The sequence below is a fragment of the Oncorhynchus kisutch genome, linkage group LG13, assembly GCF_002021735.2.
Source record: "Oncorhynchus kisutch isolate 150728-3 linkage group LG13, Okis_V2, whole genome shotgun sequence".
In the NCBI taxonomy this organism is placed as follows: domain Eukaryota; kingdom Metazoa; phylum Chordata; class Actinopteri; order Salmoniformes; family Salmonidae; genus Oncorhynchus; species Oncorhynchus kisutch.
Genome location: NC_034186.2, coordinates 52,229,269 through 52,250,950, shown reverse-complemented (window position 1 = coordinate 52,250,950; position 21,682 = coordinate 52,229,269). Strand labels below are relative to the sequence as shown.

At 45.0% G+C, this 21,682-nt stretch overlaps 1 protein-coding gene across 2 annotated transcripts in view; it reads right to left on the bottom strand.

The window, feature by feature from the left end:
- Positions 1–625: 625 nt before the first annotated feature.
- LOC109901500 (R-spondin-2-like) overlaps positions 626–21,682 on the bottom strand; it is an 85,732-nt gene continuing 64,675 nt past the window's right edge. Inside the window, exon 6 of one of the 2 annotated variants that reach the window (XM_020497499.2) lies at positions 626–1,899. In XM_020497499.2, the coding sequence (XP_020353088.1) occupies positions 1,784–1,899 (116 nt within the window). In that variant the 3' untranslated portion in view covers positions 626–1,783. The remainder of the gene's footprint in view (positions 1,900–21,682) is intronic. The other variant, XM_031786536.1, reaches the window with a different exon arrangement.

The window sequence follows — 21,682 nt, the reverse complement described above, 5'->3', positions numbered from 1 at the left end:
CTTATTTATTTGATGTTTTGAAACCCTGAAAATTAATGAGATCTAATGTGTGCTCAAATAAAGAGGGGGTGAGTGTGTGTGTGTGTGTGAAGGAAGCACAGTAGGCAGTTCTATTGCCAAATCATGTGTAAGATAATGAGGGTGGAAATTAATGATACGGTGGTGACATCACAATGTGGCATTGCACCATCCGTGAGGACACGTCAAGTCAAGATGGCTTACAGGCCGCTCACAGTGACGTCATGCTGTCACGGTCAATTGACCATATCGAATCTCCCTGGCTCAAAGGCAGCTTGTGTCACGCAGTGCACATTGCATGATTGATATCACAAATGTTTTTCAAATTACATAATTATATACTAATGCGGGAGGGACAAGCTAAAGCTAGCGCTCCTAGCTGTCCATGAACCCTAAGACTGAAAAGCTACATCAACAGTCACATGAAATGTATTTTAATCAAACACATATGTGGTCCTATGACCATATATTTGTCGAACCCTGAATATCAAACCTAAAGAATGTCAAACAAAGTACGCACTTTAGTTTGAAATCAGTAGATGAGACCACATGAACGCGATGCAACACTCAAACTGTTTCGCATGACCAGACACAAACAAGAGGCTCTTTTAAAGATATCTGTATTGTGGGATTCAAATCATATTTCAGCACAGAGGAGTAACAGTACGAGACAAAATTGTCACCGAACACAAAAGTACAAAATAGAATCAATAAATAAATCAAATATATACCATATAAATGTAATAGCTATGTGTTGGCTATGTTTATTATTTCGTTTTCAGTCTTTTTTGAATCTGTAGCTTGGTATTACATCCGTTTCTCTGAAACATTTAGAACGCTGGGAGGAGTCAATACCGAAAATACAGTAATAGGTTTTATAATTAGATGAACTCATCAACTATGTACACATGAGTTTGTTGCCATGCTAAGTTCGAACAACTAACATGTCTTTATCCACAGCATACAGTTAGAGCATTAAAGCGGGTTCTGGACGTAAACATTTTGTGCTGAGAATAAAATACACTGCAACTACGCATGGTATTTCTTAACATGACTCTCAAAAAATATACACAATGAACAAAAAGGCCATACATGAAACACTCCGCCTCCAATGAGGGAAAATAAGAGTTTGCTTTGAAATAAATACAGAAGAGTCTCAATTATTTCAAGATGTCACTTAATAGCCGTCACCCTTCTGCCAAATCTCTCCTCTTCTCTTGATCATCCTCTCATTCTCTCTCTTTGCACGCTCTTCCTCTCTCCATCAGAGTCGTCGTCTTGGCGTCTTCCATTGCCCCCATCGCTGGGCCGTCACCACTATTATCAACATCCATCTCATTCCTCATTCTCCTGCTCTTTCGCGTCCTCCGTCTGTCAGTCGGTCGGTGTGTGTCGGTCTCCCCTCGTTGGTTTGTTCTCCCCAGACGTACATGGCGTGTGAGCAAAAGGAACGAGTGTTTCTATGAGTTCTATGATGTCACAGTGGTCAAAAGGGGGGAGCTGATTGGCTGATCTGTCAGCGGCACACTACGGCACACTACGATGCGGTACTCTGCGGTACGAGGAAAACAGCAGAAGACAGAGAGAGACAGGGACAGAGGGCATATGTGTACTTTACTACAACCATAGACATGTGTAGGGTCATTAATATGGTGTAGTGTGACTGTGTGCTGGGGTGGGGGGTGGGGTGGAGGTTTGTGGAGCAGCAGCTAGCAGCTTTGTGTTGTTTAGGTTCCAAGGGGTGGGGGGGGGGGGACTCAGTCCTCTACTGGCTGGAGCTCATGGAGGCCAGGTGGTCACTATGCTGGTTCTGGGCCTGGAACCGGAGCCTCTGCTTGTTGGACTTCTTTGGTTCTTTGGGTCGCTGCTTCCCTGATCCTCCTGAAGCAGAAAGACAAGAAGCAAGAGAGAGCCTATTAGAAGAACAGTGCATCAATGTAAAAAAGGAACACAGTAAAAACCTTTATTCCATCCCTTTGGTGTCTCTCTAAAACCAGCTAATGTATATATATATATATATATATATATATATACATACATACATATACACACACACACATACATACATACATACATATATATACACACACACACATATATACCATATATCTTGGTCCCCTCCTTACCCACTCAAAACCAGCAGAGCTATGCCACTGGGCAGAGCGGTTGGCAGCAAAATTTTCCTTTATTCAGCCCCATCACCTCTCTCTCTCTCTCTCTCTCTCTCTCTGGGGAAATTGCATAACACTCTGTCAGAACTGGAAAGGTCCTCGTTCATAAGCCCAGGGTTAATGTATCTTAATGTATCCCAGGTGTCATTGGTGTGGGCAAAGCATGTTGGGAATCTGTGCTAATGGAACCGTGTACGGCGGTACCTCGGTACCCATGGTTCCCTACGACAGAGGCTACTGAACCAAAAGGCAACAGTTTGGCTGCCAAAAGACACAAATCATTTAACGAGGTGTGTATGAGTGTGAGACAGACAGACAGACAGAGAGAGAGACAGAGAGAGAGAAATAAAGAGAGGGAGAAGTGATGGGGCTGAATGAAGGTTGGCTTCGGGTGGTGGTGGTGGGGGCACAATCCTGCCGCCAACCCCTCTGCCCAGTGGCATAGCTCTGCTGGTTTTGAGTGGATCAGTGATCTGAAGAAAAATAAAATCTGATGGGGGGAAAACTAGAGTCAGGCTTGGATGATGAGATGCTATCTGGATCCTGATTTGGCACAGCAAGAAACAAGGCATGCTATGGTTCGCCGAGGGGGGAAAACACTGAAAAATACTACATAAATGGGTGTCTCAACGGTAGGTTTACAAAACCTGGCTCCGTGTCCTATTATTGCACTTGTTCATGCCATTTCACTAAGGAAAATAAGGCTAAAGTGTGTAATATGTGGCAGAATTACCTCTAATTACCTTCTCATATGGCCTGGCCAAACGCCAGCCATTTAAAGCCGCCCAAAAAAAGTCTGGTTCAATTGAACATCTCAGCACCACACTGTAAAATATATTTTTTAATATTTCCAAGAAATGGGGACATATAAAATGTTCTGTTTTCGCTCTTTTAAACGAGAGTCATGTTACAGTTGCACAAATATCAACCAATTTCACTTCCACATTTCAGAGCCATTTCCTGCAATCAATTCAATCTAGCTAGCTATTTGTAGTCACCATCGGCCATTCAGAGGGCGAAAAATTACGTTGCCGACACGCAATATCTTATTCAAAAAAATCCCCTCTTCAGACCATAAAAGGATTTAAAATCACATCTCATGGGGAAAACATACATCTTACTCTAAACTTTCCGTGACCTCCAATTGAAAAACATTAACAGCAAAGTTGCTATGCTCGTTTAGTAAATGTCGCTTTCGATTCTTTGGGTGAGTTACAGTATGGTTACGACTGTTAGTGCACGCATTACGCTCAAGTCAATCCGGACCGTAGGTTTCTTTTCCTAATTGCCATTTAAAAGAGGTCCTTTTCATTTGAAACAGTGTTGCTCTGCGCTTCATAAACACAGCATTCAATACAATCGACTCAAGACGAATTACATTTGATGGCAATAAAGCAAACATTGCTGTATTGAAAAGGCCTCTAGCTGGGCTAGGCCCATAGGGGCCATTCCATAGAACCATTTGGGCTCTCTGCGTGTTGTGCGAGTTTGCGTGTAGTGCAAATAAATGCGTGGAGCTCATTTAAAGACCGACAGTATAGCTTTCCTGGATAGTCACGAACACAGAAAGGATATAATCCACACGGCTTTAAGATGTTTGTGAACTACATGACACTTGTCTTACACCACGCACAAACACGGCTACAGCGGGTTCTTGAAAAAACAAGGGATTGCACATCGCCATGACATTATATAGACCGGGATTCTACGTCACAGTACTGCTCATCTCATAAGACGTAAGTAAATTGTGTGAGTAAACACTTACAAAAGCTTGAGCTGTGCTTCATTTGGTTTGCCCCAGTACAATGTAACCAACGGATAAAAAAGAAGAAGGAAGAGTCCTAAAATACCTCAATAAATCGAGCACCCCTCAAAGTATTACCGTGACATATTATGTATTTGTCCCAGGTCTGAGGTCTCACGTCATATCTCATATCTCATTTATTCCAGGACAATGTGAACTGTAAAAACCAAACGTCCCGGAATGTCATCAGAACTGTCCAAGTGAGCTGATGAACATTTCTATCTCTGTTTGACCTGTGTCTATGAAAGCATGGACTACGCTGGGTTCTATTTCATAATCAGAGTTCTCTAGGCTGACAGCTAGAGGGCAACCAATACCAAGAGAACATAGATCTTCCCCCCTCTCTGCATCTGATATAAGGCTTATGAGATGGCACATCATATCAGGGTCTGTCTCTTTCACATTTAGCATTTACCAGGACGCAACACAAAGTGAATACACAACGCTTTTATGATGGTATATTTACAATCAATGTAAACACTTAAGATGATTATGCAAGCCAGAGTTCTTTAAGAATTTTTTAATTTTTTATTTACCGTGGAAATAAATAATTAAGAAGTGAACTCAATTACTTTCCAAACAAGGAACAAATTCATAAATCTTAGAGCGAGTACAGATCATTTGTCTTGGAAGGAACAGAAATCTTCAAATAATTTGAGCTATTTTTGTTTTACCCCACACTGACCCAGAATTTAAACTTACTGCCAAAATTGAAGAATGGCTTTCATTTCAGAAAATACTTTCACTATTTTTTTCCCCATTTTCTTTTCAGTTTTGGCCACATTTCGCATCACTTCTGCAATCCTTAATTGTATAATGTTTTTTTTTGTAGATAAAATCTGCCATCTAAAGCTTTGTATGTGGACGGGTTCATAGAGTAAATTTAACATTATAAGCAATTCAAAATGTTTTGTAGTTTTTAATCAAAAGCAGAAGCTGTTGTGGTGGCAGAGGATGACCCCACCATTATCACTGTGTGTGTATTATAGACATAGTGTGTGTGTGTACATTAGTATTTGTGCCTGTGTGTAAGTAAGCCCAATCTTGGTCTCACTGCATGAGCCAGGTCTGGTTCTGGTAAAGTTCTTGCTACCTGAAGAAAGCTCTGGAGTGCCCTCCAAGCCTGCATTGTATCTGTGTGTTTGTTTAAGACTAGGCTATGCACATGTGTGCGCTCTTCCATATCAAGTCTTTGACAAATGTGTCTTGGACCCTCTAATGTCATATACAATCTTATCAGCTGCCAAAGCACCTGGGAGAGGCAGATTAGACTTCCCTATATGCACTGGGGTGGGAGTTCCACCCCGACCTCCGGTTGAGATCCGGTTGAGATCCATCACTTACAATTTCTCTTTCACATCTCTATCTTTCATTCTCTCTCTCTCATTCACATCTCTCTCTTTCTATCCCTGATGGTGGTTGAGACATAGCCAGATACCCAACAGGAAAGCAGTTCTGTAGGCCTGTTGTATAGTAACAATAACACTATGCTCTCTCTCAGGAGATATGCCCATGGCACTCTGAGTTGCGGTCCATTCATCTTGTCTAATTGAATAGCATTTTACACAGGGGAGAAGGACGGAGCCAAAACTCCCTTCACCTATCTCCAAATCCAATATCTTTGTTTTTGAGAACCGAATAAACCAGAGAAAATGTATTCCTTACGATGAGTGCGTGTTTGAATTATGTAATAAATAACGTTCTGTTTTTCCATCATTAGGTTAATGTTCTGTTCTTCACGCTGCCAAGAATGGGGCTCAGTTCAATGAGGACATTGACAAAAACAGACCTTGATCGAGAGAGAAAAGGGATGATTATTTTGAAATACAGACCTGGTGGCTGCCACTGTGGAAGTGTGTACCTGCATGCAAATCTATAATCGCTGAGGCCATGACCACTGTGTGTGTGTGTGTGTGTGTGTGTGTACTGACTGTCTGGCAGCACGGCCAAGTGACTTCATCCACCCAGAGCTCGGGCTCCAGCAGGCAGTGCACCAATCGAAGGCCTAATCTTATCTGCTCCGCTTGTGGTTGGAGGAAATCGATGGCACCAACCTCGAGAAGGCATTAAGACGAACGGTAAATGTGTTCTTCTTCTTGAAGTGAACCATCTCCGCTCCTTTTGTTACCTCATCCCGCCAGTAAACGCCGCCATCATCCAGAGACCATCAATTAATATGTTTCTTAGGAGAAGGGGGTTGAGGGTAGGGGATCAAAACAATTCCGAAGAAGATTCTGGTGGATTTAGTACGGAAAAGCTGGAACTTTGCTTCATAAACATGCCAAATCGAAAGCCATTATTTGTGAGGGAAGGAGGGGACTACTGGCGCCAGCGAGATTTGATTTCAGTGGCAGAAATTGGATTAGCAGCCATTAAAGGCCTCCTCACACATACATTTATAATGCCGTGAAGGGGAACGTATCTGTAGCCAACTCCTCTCACTCACACCGACGAGCTCTTCTGTCCGGAAGAAGATACCCACATACACACACTGTCCATGGAGTGTATGTAAAAATGGTTAAGGACATGTGGTGAGCCAAGGTCTGCAGATGTTCACATGAAAAGATATGATCTAAAAGTGACAGGGAGTTTAGAGAGAGTGAGTAATAGAGAAGAGGAGGAGGAGGATAAATGAAGAAAAGGAAGAAATGTAGCGGGGGCTTTTGAGTGACAGTGTATAAGAGAGAGGGGTAGGAAAGGGGGGCGAGAGGTAGAGAGACGAAGACGGAGGGACATTTGGAAAAAAAGGGGAAACAGTTGGGAATTGGGAAAGATAGAGATGTGCCCGGGAAAAAGAGAAAGAAGAAACACCCTCTTTCTCCAGAGAGGACAATATTTTATGAGAACAAGTCCATCTTGCCAACCGGATGACAAGGGCCTATCTGCACAGCGTCATTTAGCCTAACAAGATTACTCTGAATCGTACTTTCTCATCTCTCTCCCTCTTCTTTCTCATTCTCATTCTCTTTCCCCCAGTGCTCTGCTTACAATCACCCATCCTGCTTAGCAGGGATGATTTAAAACATCTGCATTCCGATTTAAAAAGCTAATGTTGGGATTAGGTGGGTCATTATTTTCTCATCTATGCGAAGGAGGCTCTGTCGGGAGATGAAGCAGCAGGTTAGTCCACCGGTCCCGCCTTTTGAAGCTCCATTTCGCTGACAATAAGTCAAATCGAAAACCCAACTTGGAGATTAGCGTCTTGAGCAAGAAGCCCCGGCAAATAATGCATGACTGACACCGTGATTAATCTGCCCGGTGGGTAATATAGAGTTGGATTTTATTCCCTCTGTCGAGCTGCTGAATGACTGTGACAAAGACAACGGAACGTTAACCCAGGATCGCTATACAGGAAGGGTCCGGTATCCAGGAATGGTCCAGTGTTGAGGGAAGGCCACTGTCTGACGATGAAACCATTCAGCGAACTTTCAGTCAACGCTCAGTCAGTTTCTGATCTGTCAACACTGAGTATGCATACTGAGACTTTGCAAATGCGAGGGCTACCGGTAAATATTTGGTCAATATGTGGCTAACCGCCACCACCACATCGCTAACAACCTTAACATAGGCAAGCCAGCAGACCCGGACCCAATTTTGGAAATCAAAACAAACCTCTGCAGAGTCACTCGCAACTCTGCTCCCCTGAATGGTACCCCTCTCCGGGTTAAATTGGCGCTTGCCCACCAACTCTGGCTCTACTTTACGGATGGTGTCACTACGGCAACGTCAGAGGGCCACGCAGAGAGCAGGCGTGATGACTAGGCCGCTGTGTCTGATAAACCTGAAACTCAAAAAAGAGCTGCACAACACCATCTACGGTCTACTATTCCCCCGACTGACTCACACACACACACACACACATCTGGGCCTAAATACATGGAGCTGCTACCCCGCGGAACCAACAGAAAAGGACGAATAATTAGCTTTAGTTAACTTTAACGAATGGCGAAATGTTGGGTTTCATTTCTGACGAGCAAAATAAAAAGCTTTGTCGTTATGTGTGTGTGTCAGTGGTTGAGCGTGCGTGTGCGCCTGTGTACACGCTTGCTTGCGTGCCTGTGTGTGTATGTGTGCGTGCATGTGTGTGGCTCTGCTAGAGCGTGTGCTGGTGCGAGCGGGTGTGTGTAGGTGTGTGTGTGTGTGTGTGTGTGTGTGTGTGTGTTAGCAAGCTGTGGATAGCTGTAGCAAACCAGGGGGTGGTGGAAAAGGAGACCGGGGGTCCAATTAAACATTCAAGTGGGTGGAATATTAAACATTATCATCCTGGCTGGAATAATACGGCAGATGTCAATTACGTTCTACTTCAGTCACATAGCAGAGGAGAGGGTGGGGCTCTCATTCTCATGCTTCCATTGTGGGGTGTCTTCACTCATTCATTTCATTTAATCAATGTTATGTCAATATTTCCTGCATTCCTTAGAAATGTGCTTTTTGGGGGGGGGGGGGGGGGGTAGAAACAGAATCATTGATCTTCATTCCATCGCACAGATTACATATCAATTGATAGGTGCCGGGTAATTCCCTCATGAAATGAACCATTTTAAACAGGGAAACATGGTGCTGACTTGGTCGCATTCTTGACTCTCCCTTTGTTTGGAGTCGATTGCCTCTGCGACTCATTATCTTACGCCATGCAATTAAACAGTAAAAGCCAATAAAAACAGGACTTGGCAGTGCACTTTTACACACTCTGCCTTTGCCTTTTAAAACCAGCCTTGGCACCCTTTAACTGAGGAGAGTGAAGAACTCCCACTCCAGAGCACCCCAATTCTGTCCCTTCGTAAAACCCCACCTACCCAGTCTTAACTGTACCCTTTCAAAAGCTTGCTCGCTAGCGCTGAGAGACAAAACACACGTAGTCCTGCCATGGAGGTGACCTCCTCACACTAAGGATTAAACAAAACTACTGGATGGAACCTTTGTTTTTCATTTCAGGATGGTGAAGATGCATTTCCTGTTGGGGTGTGTTGAGTGGGCCTGGGTCGGGGGCCCAAGGTGGGGAGGAGGGTTCTTCTGCTAACGCTCACGGTGCCGTCTGGACACGCGCACACACATAAATTGTGTAATATATACTGTACTCACACTATCGTGAGCCCTGCTGAGTATGTATGCATTATGGTGCACACACACACACACACACACACGGAGTGTATCCTCTTTCAGACAGAGGGGCTCACATACACTGAAATAACAAGGCTGTATCAACAGTGCATCATACATACATAAAGAACATCATGTCTGCATTGTGAGGACGCCAAGGGGGCATAACGGGCGACCCAAAGTCTGCCACACACAGCCTGTCTGTCTGCTGTCTGGGGCATGTGTGTGTGCTCTCCTCTCCCTGGCCTACAACAGCCCCTCTGGTCTATCCCACCCCGCACCACATACATGCATACACACACACCACAACTTCCCCCTGGGGCCTTGGGGGGGGGGATCTAAGAGGAAATTGTCCAGCATGATTCACTGCTTTATACCTAATTTCTCCACCATGTCCCTTCATCCCCCTATCCTCCACTTCATCCCCTTCTCCTCTGGGAAAACAGAAGGGAGGGGAGGAAATCCCCCCCCCCCCCATCCGTGTCTGGACACAGAGCACAACTGTCCCGTAAAGAGGAACTAGGCCCTAACGAAGGAGCCATGCTAAGTCAGACGGGCTTAGACGCTAAACCAGAGAGAGGGGCTGTGGGGATCACAGCACAATCCCCGTGCTATAGCGAATGACAAGGGACTCCAGGATATAACTTTGTTTTTGTGTTTTGCATAAGTCTGGACGGTTTTCACCCCATCTCCTTCGACGATGTTGTATTTTCGACTAGACAAAGTCTCATTTGAGCCGAGAAGTCAGTCTGTTTGATGTCCTAGCGGAGCTCCTGTTGTGTGTATGTTTTCATTAGAGACCCAGAGCAGTCAGTTCTCAGTAGTCCCTGATCCTCACTAAGGCCTGAGCTCCATCAGAAGCCTGTCAAGCGCCAGTCAAGCAGACAGCTGACTGAAGCGGACAGATCTTACAGATCCTGTATCATCCAGCTATAGGCTGCTGTTGTAGTCTCTTCTCCTCTCCTACCCAGGCACCAGCCATCTCCCTGTCTGTCAATAATACTCACAATACCCCTGCACTCACTCAAACACAAACAGGGGGATTTCCTGAGGTCTTAACATAGGGAAAACATTTGATGGGTTTGTTCTCTGGCCTCCTTCGATTACAGTGAAATGTCCATTTCGATGGCCGTTTCAGGGTCTCACCTCGAATAAGAGAGAGAGAGTTGTGTATTTCAGGCACCAACATCCTTCCAAAGAGGTATGACGGTAGGGAGATTTGTATGATGCTCATAGAGTGACTCGTGATCCCATTCAACCGCAATACCTAGCCTCAAGGCCTATTGGGGTGGGGTTATGATCCCAAAGCCTGCCACCAACGAAGCAAACTAGGTGCACTTTACAGGGGATTTAAAACATCAACGATAAAACGTTATAAAAAACGTTATAACGTTATATCCACAATCACATTTCAAATCAAATGAAATGTTATATGTCACATGCACCGAGTACAACAGGTGTAGTAGACCTTACCGTGAAATGCTTACTTTACAAGCCCTTAACCAGCAATCCAGTTAAGAAAATAAGAGTTAAGAAAATATTGACTAAATAAACTAAAGTAAAAAAAGTAACTCGATGAAATAACAATAACGAGGCTATATGCAGGGGGTACTGGTAAAAAAAAAACAATTTGGTCAAAAAGACAAGGTGGCAGAAACATTATGTACAAAATAACACACAAAATAGCACAATTGATTAGGAGCCTGTAAATGACAGCCATCTCCTCACCTCAGCCGTGTAATAAAACAAGTATTATAGTTACAGACAGCCCAAACGGTTGACGTCTCCTCAGAGCCCATGTACTATTGCTTTGGTGTGTTGAGTTGAGTACAACCTTTATGAGCGGGCCTCAACTTAAGTGCTCTGCTTCTCCTTCCCTGTATTTGTCTGTGTTCAAACACTGACACACGCAAGTATGCTCGCACGAACACACACAAGTATGCTCGCACGAACACACACAAGTATGCTCGCACGAACACACACAAGTATGCTCGCACGAACACACACACACACACACACACACACACACACACACACACACAGAGAGAGAAGCAGCTGGCAGGCCTGTACTTGTTGCTTTGTTGTGTCTGTGTGTCTGTTCCCTGGGTCCAAGGCTCCTGGACATGAGTGGGTCAAAAGCCGCAGCCTCTCTCTGTGAATCATCAGGCTCTAATTAAAAGCTGTGATGTCTCTATAAAGACCAGGCCCGCCAGAGATGGATGGAGAGAAGGAGAGGGGGGGAAGAGAGAAAGGGGGGAGTAAGAGAAAGAGAGAGGAAGAGGGGAGAGAGTGGGAGGGGGGTGGGGGCTTCTGGTGGCTGAGCCGGTGCAACTGTGCACCAGATGTTCCTAGCCGGCAACCTTCCCTTCTCCTGTGCTAAAATGTTCTCCTGTGTTGTGTGCACTGCACATTGTCTGTCATTCCGATTGTCATTGTCATATGGTGCTTGCATGTCTGAAAGATGTGTGTATGTTTGAGAGAGAGAGAGAGAGAGAGAAAAGACAAGGGTAGAGTTGAGTAGATAAACGTAAGCTACACTACAGTGGGGCAAAAAAGTATTGTCAGCCACCAATTGTGCAAGTTCTCCCACTTAAAAATATGAGAGAGGCCTGTAATTTTCATCATAGGTACACTTCAACTATGACAGACAAAATGAGAAAAATAATCCAGAAAATCACATTGTAGGATTTTTAATGAATTTATTTGCATGATGGTGGAAAATAAGTATTTGGTCACCTACAAACAAGCAAGATTTCTGGCTCTCACAGACCTGTAATTTCTTCTTTAAGAGGCTCCTCTGTCCTCCACTCGTTACCTGTATTAATGGCACCTGTTTGAACTTGTTGTCAGTATAAAAGACACCTGTCCACAACCTCAAACAGTCACACTCCAAACTCCACTACGGCCAAGAACAAAGAGCTGTCAAAAGACACCAGAAACAAAATTGTAGACCTGCACCAGGCTGGGAAGACTGAATCTGCAATAGGTAAGCATCTTGGTTTGAAGAAATCAACTGTGGGAGCAATTATTAGGAAATGGAAGACATACAAGACCACTGATAATCTCCCTCGATCTGGGGCTCCACGTAAGATCTCACCCCGTGGGGTCAAAATTATCACAAGAACGGTGCGCAAAAATCCCAGAACCACACGGGGGGACCTAGTGAATGACCTGCAGAGAGCTGAGACCAAAGTAACAAAGCCTCCCATCGGTAACACACTACGCCGCCAGGGACTCAAATCCTGCAGTGCCAGACGTGTTCCCCTGCTTAAGCCAGTACATGTCCAGGCCCGTCTGAAGTTTGCTAGAGAGCATTTGGATGATCCAGAAGAAGATTGGGAGAATGTCATATGGTCAGATAAAACCAAAATATAACTTTTTGGTAAAAACTCAACTCATCGTGTTTGGAGGACAAAGAATGCTGAGTTGCATCCAAAGAACACCATACCTACTGTGAAGCATGGGCTGGAAACATCATGCTTTGGGGCTGTTTTTCTGCAAAGGGACCAGGAGGACTGATCCGTGTATAGGAAAGAATGAATGGGGCCATGTATCGTGAGATTTTGAGTGAAAACCTCCTTCCATCAGCAAGGGCATTGAAGATAAAACGTGGCTGGGTCTTTCAGCATGACAATGATCCCAAACACACCACCTGGGCAACGAAAGAGTGGCTTCATAAGAAGCATTTCAAGGTCCTGGAGTGGCCTAGCCAGTCTCCAGATCAACTCCATAGAAAATCTTTGGAGGGAGTTGAAAGTCCATGTTGCCCAGCAACAGCCCCAAAACATCACTGTTCTAGAGGAGATCTGCATGGAGGAATGGGCCAAAATACCAGCAACAGTGTGTGAAAGCCTTGTGAAGACTTACAGAAATAGTTTGACCTCTGTCATTGCCAACAAAGGGTATATATCAAAGTATTGAGATAAACTTTTGTTATTGACCAAATACTTATTTTCCACCATAATTTGCAAATAAATTCATAAAAAATCCTACAATGTGATTTTCTGGATTTTTTTCCTCTCATTTTGTCTGTCATAGTTGAAGTGTACCTATGATGAAAATTATAGGCCTCTCTCATCTTTTTAAGTGGGAGAACTTGCACAATTGGTGGCTGACTAAATACTTTTTTGCCCCACTGTATGTCCTTTTCTGTACGTAGGCAAGTGTGTGTGTTTGTGTGTGTGTGTGTGTCTATGTGTGTTTGTTAATACGTGTGTGTGTGTGTTGGTATGCTATGTGTGGTCTGTATGTGGCAATTAAAGCGTGTGCGGGCCACAGTTAGAGAGCCAGAGGTCTGGCAGGCAGAGGTGCATCCCGGGCAGGGGCCACGCTGGGGCCTTTAGGGCCCTCACAGGGGCCACATTTCAACTCATCAACTCAATGAGAGTCTGTTGAAGCACCGAAGACTGCCTCAGATCTCAGCTCTAGATACAGAAACCACTGACAAACCACCAAATGCCCTAAAACCTCCAATGAACCCTCAGCAGAGAACCTGGCTTTACAGCCCTAACGATGTCATGGACAATATCACACTGTGACAGTACATTTCTCCCACTTGTGAAACATGTTGATGGGGACTTGAAACGTTTTCCTTCTGCTCTGCTCCCCCTCCAGTGTGCTGCCACTTTGTTTGTTTGTGTACGTCTGTTTTTGATGGGGCTGTCGCTGTTTGGGCATATGCCGCCTCATTTCCTCCCAGCCAGAACCTCAGACAGGGAAGCTTTCCTGAACAGTTACAATGCTCTATGCACACTGTCATGGACAGACACACATACTTGCTTACATACACACTGTCACAAACGGACAAACAATCAGACACTTGGTTGGGCTACTTCATGACATACAAATCATCTTGATTAAACCCACGAATAGTCCGTTGTTCCATGGATGTTTCATCATATAACGTATCAGATTTCATCTTAACACGAACCCTAAATGTATCGACCTTATGGCAGAAAATCAAGCAATAATTAATATGGTCATCGCCGTTAAAATGGATGAAGAAAAGAAAATGCCTGGGATTTCCATGTTGTAATGTGACTACATGCGCCTAGAGAGGCTGTTCGGTAAAACTACTAGTTTGTCGGGCCAGAGAGTGGGAGAAAAAAGCCCCCCCCCCCTGTTCTTCCTGCTTGGAACCGACCAGATGACAATATTGTGGAGTATGGAGCCCCAGTGAGCACTAATGCACCCCCCCCTCTCCCTTCTCCTCCACCCCCCTGGTCTTTGAAAGGCCTCCACATGTTTATGGCTCATGCCTGTGGTATGACGATGGATTCTCCATATAAAAGCCAGCAAGGATCATGGGGTGTTTCAAATATTGCTCTCCGAAGACAGTTGCTGACAAAATGACAGTGGACATATTTATTTTGGTCGGGGAGCAGGGCACTTTGTGGGGAGTTAATCAGAGACTCCCTCCTCTGAAGCCTCCTTTGAGGAATGCAACCACGGCAGAGAAGGACCGGAGACTACTGGTAATGACTTTCTCCTCCTGTGGAAGATTTAACACTGCGAAAATGCTCGAGAGGCAGAAAAATAAACCCAAAGTTTGGTCAGGGAACCGTCAGTATAAATCAAGTGTTGATTGGCTGTCCAGACATGCCCTTGGATAATCAATTTCCATCCGGTTAGGAGATGCAAAGAATAATATAATAAGTGCTTATAGGAAAAGGAATGATCTATGGCAGCGACTGGTGGGCACTGAGGATGACTGAAGCAGAACCTCTGTGTTCATTTGTGAGTGCGACCACAGCGTTGGCTACAACTGCCATTGGCCCAGGGCAGCAGAGGTCCCGGCCAATCCAATGACAGGTTGATGTCTTTCCTTCTGACCCGTGATCCTCTGTCTGAGTCTCAGAAACACGGCAGTAAACGCTCTCTAACATCTCTACCTCTACATTCTAGTATATTTCAAATCTCAAGCTCAGAGGTAAAACTAATGTCGCACAACGTTCAACGACGTCCTCATTATCACCGAGAGCTACCTGTTCCCTGAATATCCTGACTCATCACGTCTTAATGAATCATTTGAGATACATTGCATGTCCCCAGCTCTGAAGAACAGCGATGAATTGGTAGAGGTCAGAGGTGGACAGAGCTGCCCTGTGTCCGCGAGGAGACAGCGAGGCGGGAAGCATCAAGGCCCCACTTCGTAGCTACGGTGTCGGCCGTGCCGAGCGGACTAATTAAATGAAGATTAGGCCACGGCTCTCGCAGTCACAACAGGATGCCGCGTGGGGGCGCGCATAATCACTCTGACAGGCCAGCAGCCAATTAGAGCTCTCTGTCTGCCCTGGGAAAGCACTTGGCGGCCCACTCCCGCTGGCGGGAAATACATTTATCTGGATTTTCCGTGATATTACCCGGCCGGAGTTCCCCTGTTAATCATCGGCCCCATTCCGGATCTGCCACGGAATCATCAGGACTCAGGAATCATAATCTACAAATCATTATTTTTCTTTCCTGAGAGCATTTAAGAGGTTTGGTTGAGTGTGGTGGCAGAGGCAAAGCACTTGCTGTTTGGTTTGGACGAGGCCTGTCCCATGAACTTCTCTGTGGAGGAAAAGGAGCGCACTCCGTAAGAGAGGAGTTAGCTCTCCAGTAAAAGTCTGTCAGCCTGTGTTCCGCAAACTGGCGTGATGATGGCAGCAGGAGAGGGAGCGGAGTATGTCTGACAGGCACACAAACATCCAGAAATGAGTTGGGGGATATTGGTTTTCCAAACCAGCAAATACGGGCCAGAGTCAGATGCGATCAGTGGATAGCCTTTACTAGTACCTACATCTCTTGGCTTTCTGACCTTAAACAGGCAAATTATGTGTGACACAGTACACAGACACGCACACACACTAGAGCTTGTAAGGAAGAACTTGCATGTAAGCGTTTCACTGTATGGCTTACACCTGTTGTATTCTGTCATGTGACAAATAAACTTTGATTTGATTCGACACACACACACACACACACAAACACACACACACTGAGCGAATCCTAGCTTGAGCTTGTTGGTGTCACGGACGGTGTGTGTTACAGACAGGCGGCCGCGCTTCCTCCCAAAACGGATTTGGGGCAGTCACACTTCTCAGTGCATCGTTTTACAGGAGGACCAAACCGACCGCCACACATGGTTCCCAGACGGAGACGGCCAGGAGGTCCACAGAGCTGTGTGTTCCCTACAGAACCACACTGCAGAACCACACTGGGGTAGACAAAATCTATAAGACCCAGACTAAGAGTTAGACGGAACCTGGTCCACAGCCCTGTGTGTTTATTTCACAACCACACAGGGTTAGACAGAACCTGTGGACACACTGAGGTGGCTGCTGAGCAACAAGCTGCTGCCTATCTCTCTCTGTCAGCTGACGAAGACCTCACAGGCCTTCTAGCTTTCATCTAGCCATGTTACTTTATATGGACACTGAAATACTTAAATACTACTAATACTGAAATACTAATACTGTATAACAAGTTTAAAAAGAACAATACTTTTTTCATAGGCTGTGATGATTTCTCTACGGGGGAAAAAATGTACACTACACATACAGTATGCATTGCACACTTGTACAGACACGGACACACACACACACACACGTGGTTTTCCAACGAGAAGCATTTGCTGCCTGGCTAAGGCAAGGCAAGGCAAGTGCTCGGGCCTGTTCTGAAAAGTTTAGCTAAGTGTATGATTGATTGATAGTGCGATGGAGGGCTTGGCCTCAGATGAGCTCTACAGCAGAGAAGGTTTCTCCTCTTACACACAGGGGAGATCATTATCCCCCACCACACTGGCCTACTACTTCTGCTCCTCTCCGCTTCCAGCACAGGTACCTAATCCAATGACCATAGATAATCATTATGGGGTCTCTCTTTCTCTAACAGTCTGCCTTGCACTCGCTCCCTCCACCCTGTCGCCATGGTGCCTGGGAGTCTTGCTCATCTCATCTCTCCCGTCTTTGTGTGGCTAGAAATGATCCACTCTGGGCTGACATATTTATTTTGCCTATTTCCACAGACAAAACGCAAACAAGAGTTCCACAAATGGCACGCTTGTCAATGACAACTAGTGACTTTGGAGCCGCCTGTGAATCTGAAAGCGGATTTGCCGAGCAGTAGAAAATTAGCCAATGAGTTTCAATGGCGTGTTTGTGTAAGACCTTACTACTCAGTCTAAATCCAAAAACCAGGGATTACAGAAAGATCAAGTAGGCTTTTTTAGAGCTTAAACATTTTAAGTTGTTTACACAACATCTAATACTATTAAAATGAAATAACCCATCACTTGGAGGTTAGGAGAAAGGGGGGCTGACTAATGAATTTAAGCAGAAAGAGGAAGTTACAGTGTAAGAGAGAGAGAGGTAGAGAGAGAAATATATATATATATATATATATAGAGAGAGAGAGAGAGGTAGAGGTAGAGAGAGAAATATATATATAGAGAGAGTGGGTGAAAGAGAGGGAGAGAAATAGAGAGAGAGAGAGAGAGGTAGAGGTAGAAATATATATATAGAGAGAGAGAGTGGGCGAAAGAGAGAGAGAGGTAGAGAGAGAGAGAGGTAGAGAGAGAAATATATATATATATAGAGAGAGAGAGTGGGTGAAAGAGGGAGAGAAAGAGAGAGAGAGAGAGAGAGGTAGAGAGAGAGAGAGAAATATATATATAGAGAGAGAGTGGGTGAAAGAGAGGGAGAGGTAGAGAGAGAGAGAGGTAGAGAGAGAGAGGTAGAGAGAGAGGTAGAGAGAGAAATATATATATAGTGAGAGAGAGTGGGTGAAAGAGAGGGAGAGGTAGAGAGAGAGAGGTAGAGAGAGAGAGAGGTAGAGAGAGAGAGGTAGAGAGAGAGGTAGAGGTAGGGAGAGAGAGAGGTAGAGGTAGAGAGGGAAATATATATATAGAGAGAGAGAGTGGGTGAAAGAGAGGGAGAGAAATAGAGAGAGAGAGAGAGGTAGAGAGAGAGAGAGGTAGAGGTAGAAATATATATATATATATAGAGAGAGAGTGGGTGAAAGAGAGGGAGAGGTAGAGAGAGAGAGAGAGAGAGAGAGAGGTAGAGAGAGAGAGAGGTAGAGAGAGAGAGAGAAATATATATAGAGAGAGAGTGGGTGAAAGAGAGGGAGAGGTAGAGAGAGAGAGGTAGAGAGAGAGAGAGAGAGAGGAGGTAGAGGTAGAGAGAGAGAGGTAGTGGTAGAGAGAGAAGTAGAGAGAGAGAGAGAGAAATATATATAGAGAGAGTGGGTGAAAGAGAGGGAGAGAAATAGAGAGAGAGAGAGAGAGGTAGAGGTAGAAATATATATATAGAGAGAGAGAGTGGGCGAAAGAGAGAGAGGTAGAGAGAGAGAGGTAGAGAGAGAAATATATATATATAGAGAGAGAGTGGGTGAAAGAGAGGGAGAGGTAGAGAGAGAGAGAGGTAGAGAGAGAGAGGTAGAGAGAGAGGTAGAGAGAGAAATATATATATAGTGAGAGAGAGTGGGTGAAAGAGAGGGAGAGGTAGAGAGAGAGAGGTAGAGAGAGAGAGAGGTAGAGAGAGAGAGGTAGAGAGAGAGGTAGAGGTAGAGAGAGAGAGAGGTAGAGGTAGAGAGAGAAATATATATATAGAGAGAGAGAGTGGGTGAAAGAGGGAGAGAAAGAGAGAGAGAGAGAGAGAGAGAGAGGTAGAGAGAAATATATATATAGTGAGAGAGAGTGGGTGAAAGAGAGGGAGAGGTAGAGAGAGAGAGGTAGAGAGAGAGAGAGGTAGAGAGAGAGAGGTAGAGAGAGAGGTAGAGGTAGGGAGAGAGAGAGAGGTAGAGGTAGAGAGGGAAATATATATATAGAGAGAGAGAGTGGGTGAAAGAGAGGGAGAGAAATAGAGAGAGAGAGAGAGGTAGAGAGAGGTAGAGGTAGAAATATATATATATATATAGAGAGAGAGTGGGTGAAAGAGAGGGAGAGGTAGAGAGAGAGAGAGAGAGAGGTAGAGAGAGAGAGAGGTAGAGAGAGAGAGAGAAATATATATAGAGAGAGAGTGGGTGAAAGAGAGGGAGAGGTAGAGAGAGAGAGGTAGAGAGAGAGAGAGAGAGAGGTAGAGAGAGAGAGAAATATATATAGAGAGAGAGTGGGTGAAAGAGAGGGAGAGGTAGAGAGAGAGAGGTAGAGAGAGAGAGAGAGAGAGGAGGTAGAGGTAGAGAGAGAGAGGTAGTGGTAGAGAGAGAAGTAGAGAGAGAGAGAGAAATATATATAGAGAGAGTGGGTGAAAGAGAGGGAGAGAAATAGAGAGAGAGAGAGAGAGGTAGAGGTAGAAATATATATATAGAGAGAGAGAGTGGGCGAAGAGAGAGAGAGGTAGAGAGAGAGAGGTAGAGAGAGAAATATATATATATAGAGAGAGAGAGTGGGTGAAAGAGAGGGAGAGAAAGAGAGAGAGAGAGAGAGAGAGAGGTAGAGAGAGAGAGAGAAATATATATATAGAGAGAGAGTGGGTGAAAGAGAGGGAGAGGTAGAGAGAGAGAGAGGTAGAGAGAGAGAGGTAGAGAGAGAGGTAGAGAGAGAAATATATATATAGTGAGAGAGAGTGGGTGAAAGAGAGGGAGAGGTAGAGAGAGAGAGGTAGAGAGAGAGAGAGAGAGAGAGGAGGTAGAGAGAGAGAGGTAGAGGTAGAGAGAGAAGTAGAGAGAGAGAGAGAGAGAAATATATATAGAGAGAGTGGGTGAAAGAGAGAGAGAGGTAGAGGTAGAGAGAGAGGTAGAGGTAGAGAGAGAAATATATATACAGAGAGAGAGAGTGGGTGAAAGAGAGGGAGAGAAATAGAGAGAGAGAGAGGTAGAGGTAGAAATATATATATATAGAGAGAGAGTGGGTGAAAGAGAGGGAGAGGTAGAGAGAGAGAGAGAGAGGTAGAGAGAGGTAGAGAGAGAGAGTGAGAGAAATATATATATATATATAGAGAGAGAGTGGGTGAAAGAGAGGGAGAGGTAGAGAGAGGTAGAGAGAGAAATATATATATATATAGAGAGAGAGAGTGAAAGAGAGAGAGGTAGAGAGAGAGAGAGGTAGAGAGAGAGAGGTAGAGAGAGAGAGGGTGAAAGAGAGAGAGAGAGAGAGAGAGAGAGAGAGAGAGAGGTAGAGAGAGAGAGGGTGAAAAGAGAGAGAGAGGGTGAAAGAGAGAGAGAGAGAGAGAGAGAGAGGGTGAAAGAGAGAGAGAGGGTGAAAGAGAGAGAGAGAGAGAGAGAGAGAGAGAGAGAGAGAGAGAGAGAGTGGGTTAAAGAGAGAGAGAGAGAGAGAGAGAGTGGGTGAAAGAGAGAGAGAGAGAGTGGGTGAAAGAGAGAGAGTGAAAGAGAGAGAGAGAGAAATATATATATATAGAGAGAGAGAGTGGGTGAAAGAGAGAGAGAGAGAGGTAGAGGTAGAGAGAGAGGTAGAGAGAGAGAGAGAGAGAGAGAGGGGTAGAGAGAGAGAGAGAGGTAGAGAGAAATATATATATATAGAGAGAGAGAGTGGGTGAAAGAGAGAGAGAGAGAGGTAGAGGTAGAGAGAGAGGTAGAGAGAGAGAGAGAGAGAGAGGTAGAGAGAGAGAGAGAGGTAGAGAGAGGTAGAGGTAGAGAGAGAGAGAGGTAGAGGTAGAGAGGGAATATATATAGAGAGAGAGAGTGGGTGAAAGAGGGAGAGGTAGAGAGAGAGAGAGAGAGAGAGAGCGAGAGAGAAATATATATATAGAGAGAGAGAGTGGGTGAAAGAGAGAGAGAGGTAGAGAGAGAGGTAGAGAGAGAGAGAGAGTGAGAGAGGTAGAGAGAGAGAGAGAGAGCGAGAGAGAGAGAGAGAGAGAGAGAGAGAGAGGTAGAGAGAGAGAGAGAGAGTGAGAGGTAGAGAGAGAGAGGTAGAGAGGAGAGAGAGAGGTAGAGAGAGAGAGAGTGAGAGAGGTAGAGAGAGAGTTAGAGAGAGAGAGTGAGAGAGGTAGAGAGAGGTAGAGAGAGAGAGAGGGAGGTAAGAGAGAGAGAGAGGGAGGTAGAGAGAGAGAGAGCGAGAGAGAATAATATATATATAGAGAGAGAGAGTCGGGTGAAGAGAGAGAGAGGTAGGGAGAGAGGTAGAGAGAGAGAGAGTGAGGAGGTAGAGAGAGAGAGAGGTAGAGAGAGAGAGAGAGAGAGAGGTAGAGGAGAGAGGTAGAGAGAGAGGTAAGAGAGAGAGGGAGGTAGGAGAGAGAGAGAGAGAGAGAGAGAGAGGTAGAGAGAGAGAGAGAGGTAGAGAGATGGTAGAGAGAGAAATATATATATATAGAGCAGAGAGAGAGTGAAAGAGAGAGGTAGAGAGAGAGAGAGAGTAGAGAGAGAGAGAGAGGTAGAGAGGTAGAGAGAGAGAGGGTGAAAGAGAGAGAGAGAGAGGGTGAAGAGAGAGAGAGAGAGAAGAGACGAGAGAGAGAGGAGAGAGAGAGAGGTAGAGAGAGAGTGGGTGAAAGAGAGAGAGGGGTGAAAGAGAGAGAGAGAGGGTGAAAGAAGAGAGGAGAGAGAGGGTGAAAGAGAGAGAGAGAGAGAGAGGGTGAAGAGAGGAAGAGAGAGAGAGAGGGTGAAAGAGAGAGAGAGAGAGAGGGTGAAAGAGAGAGAGAGAGAGAGAGGGTGA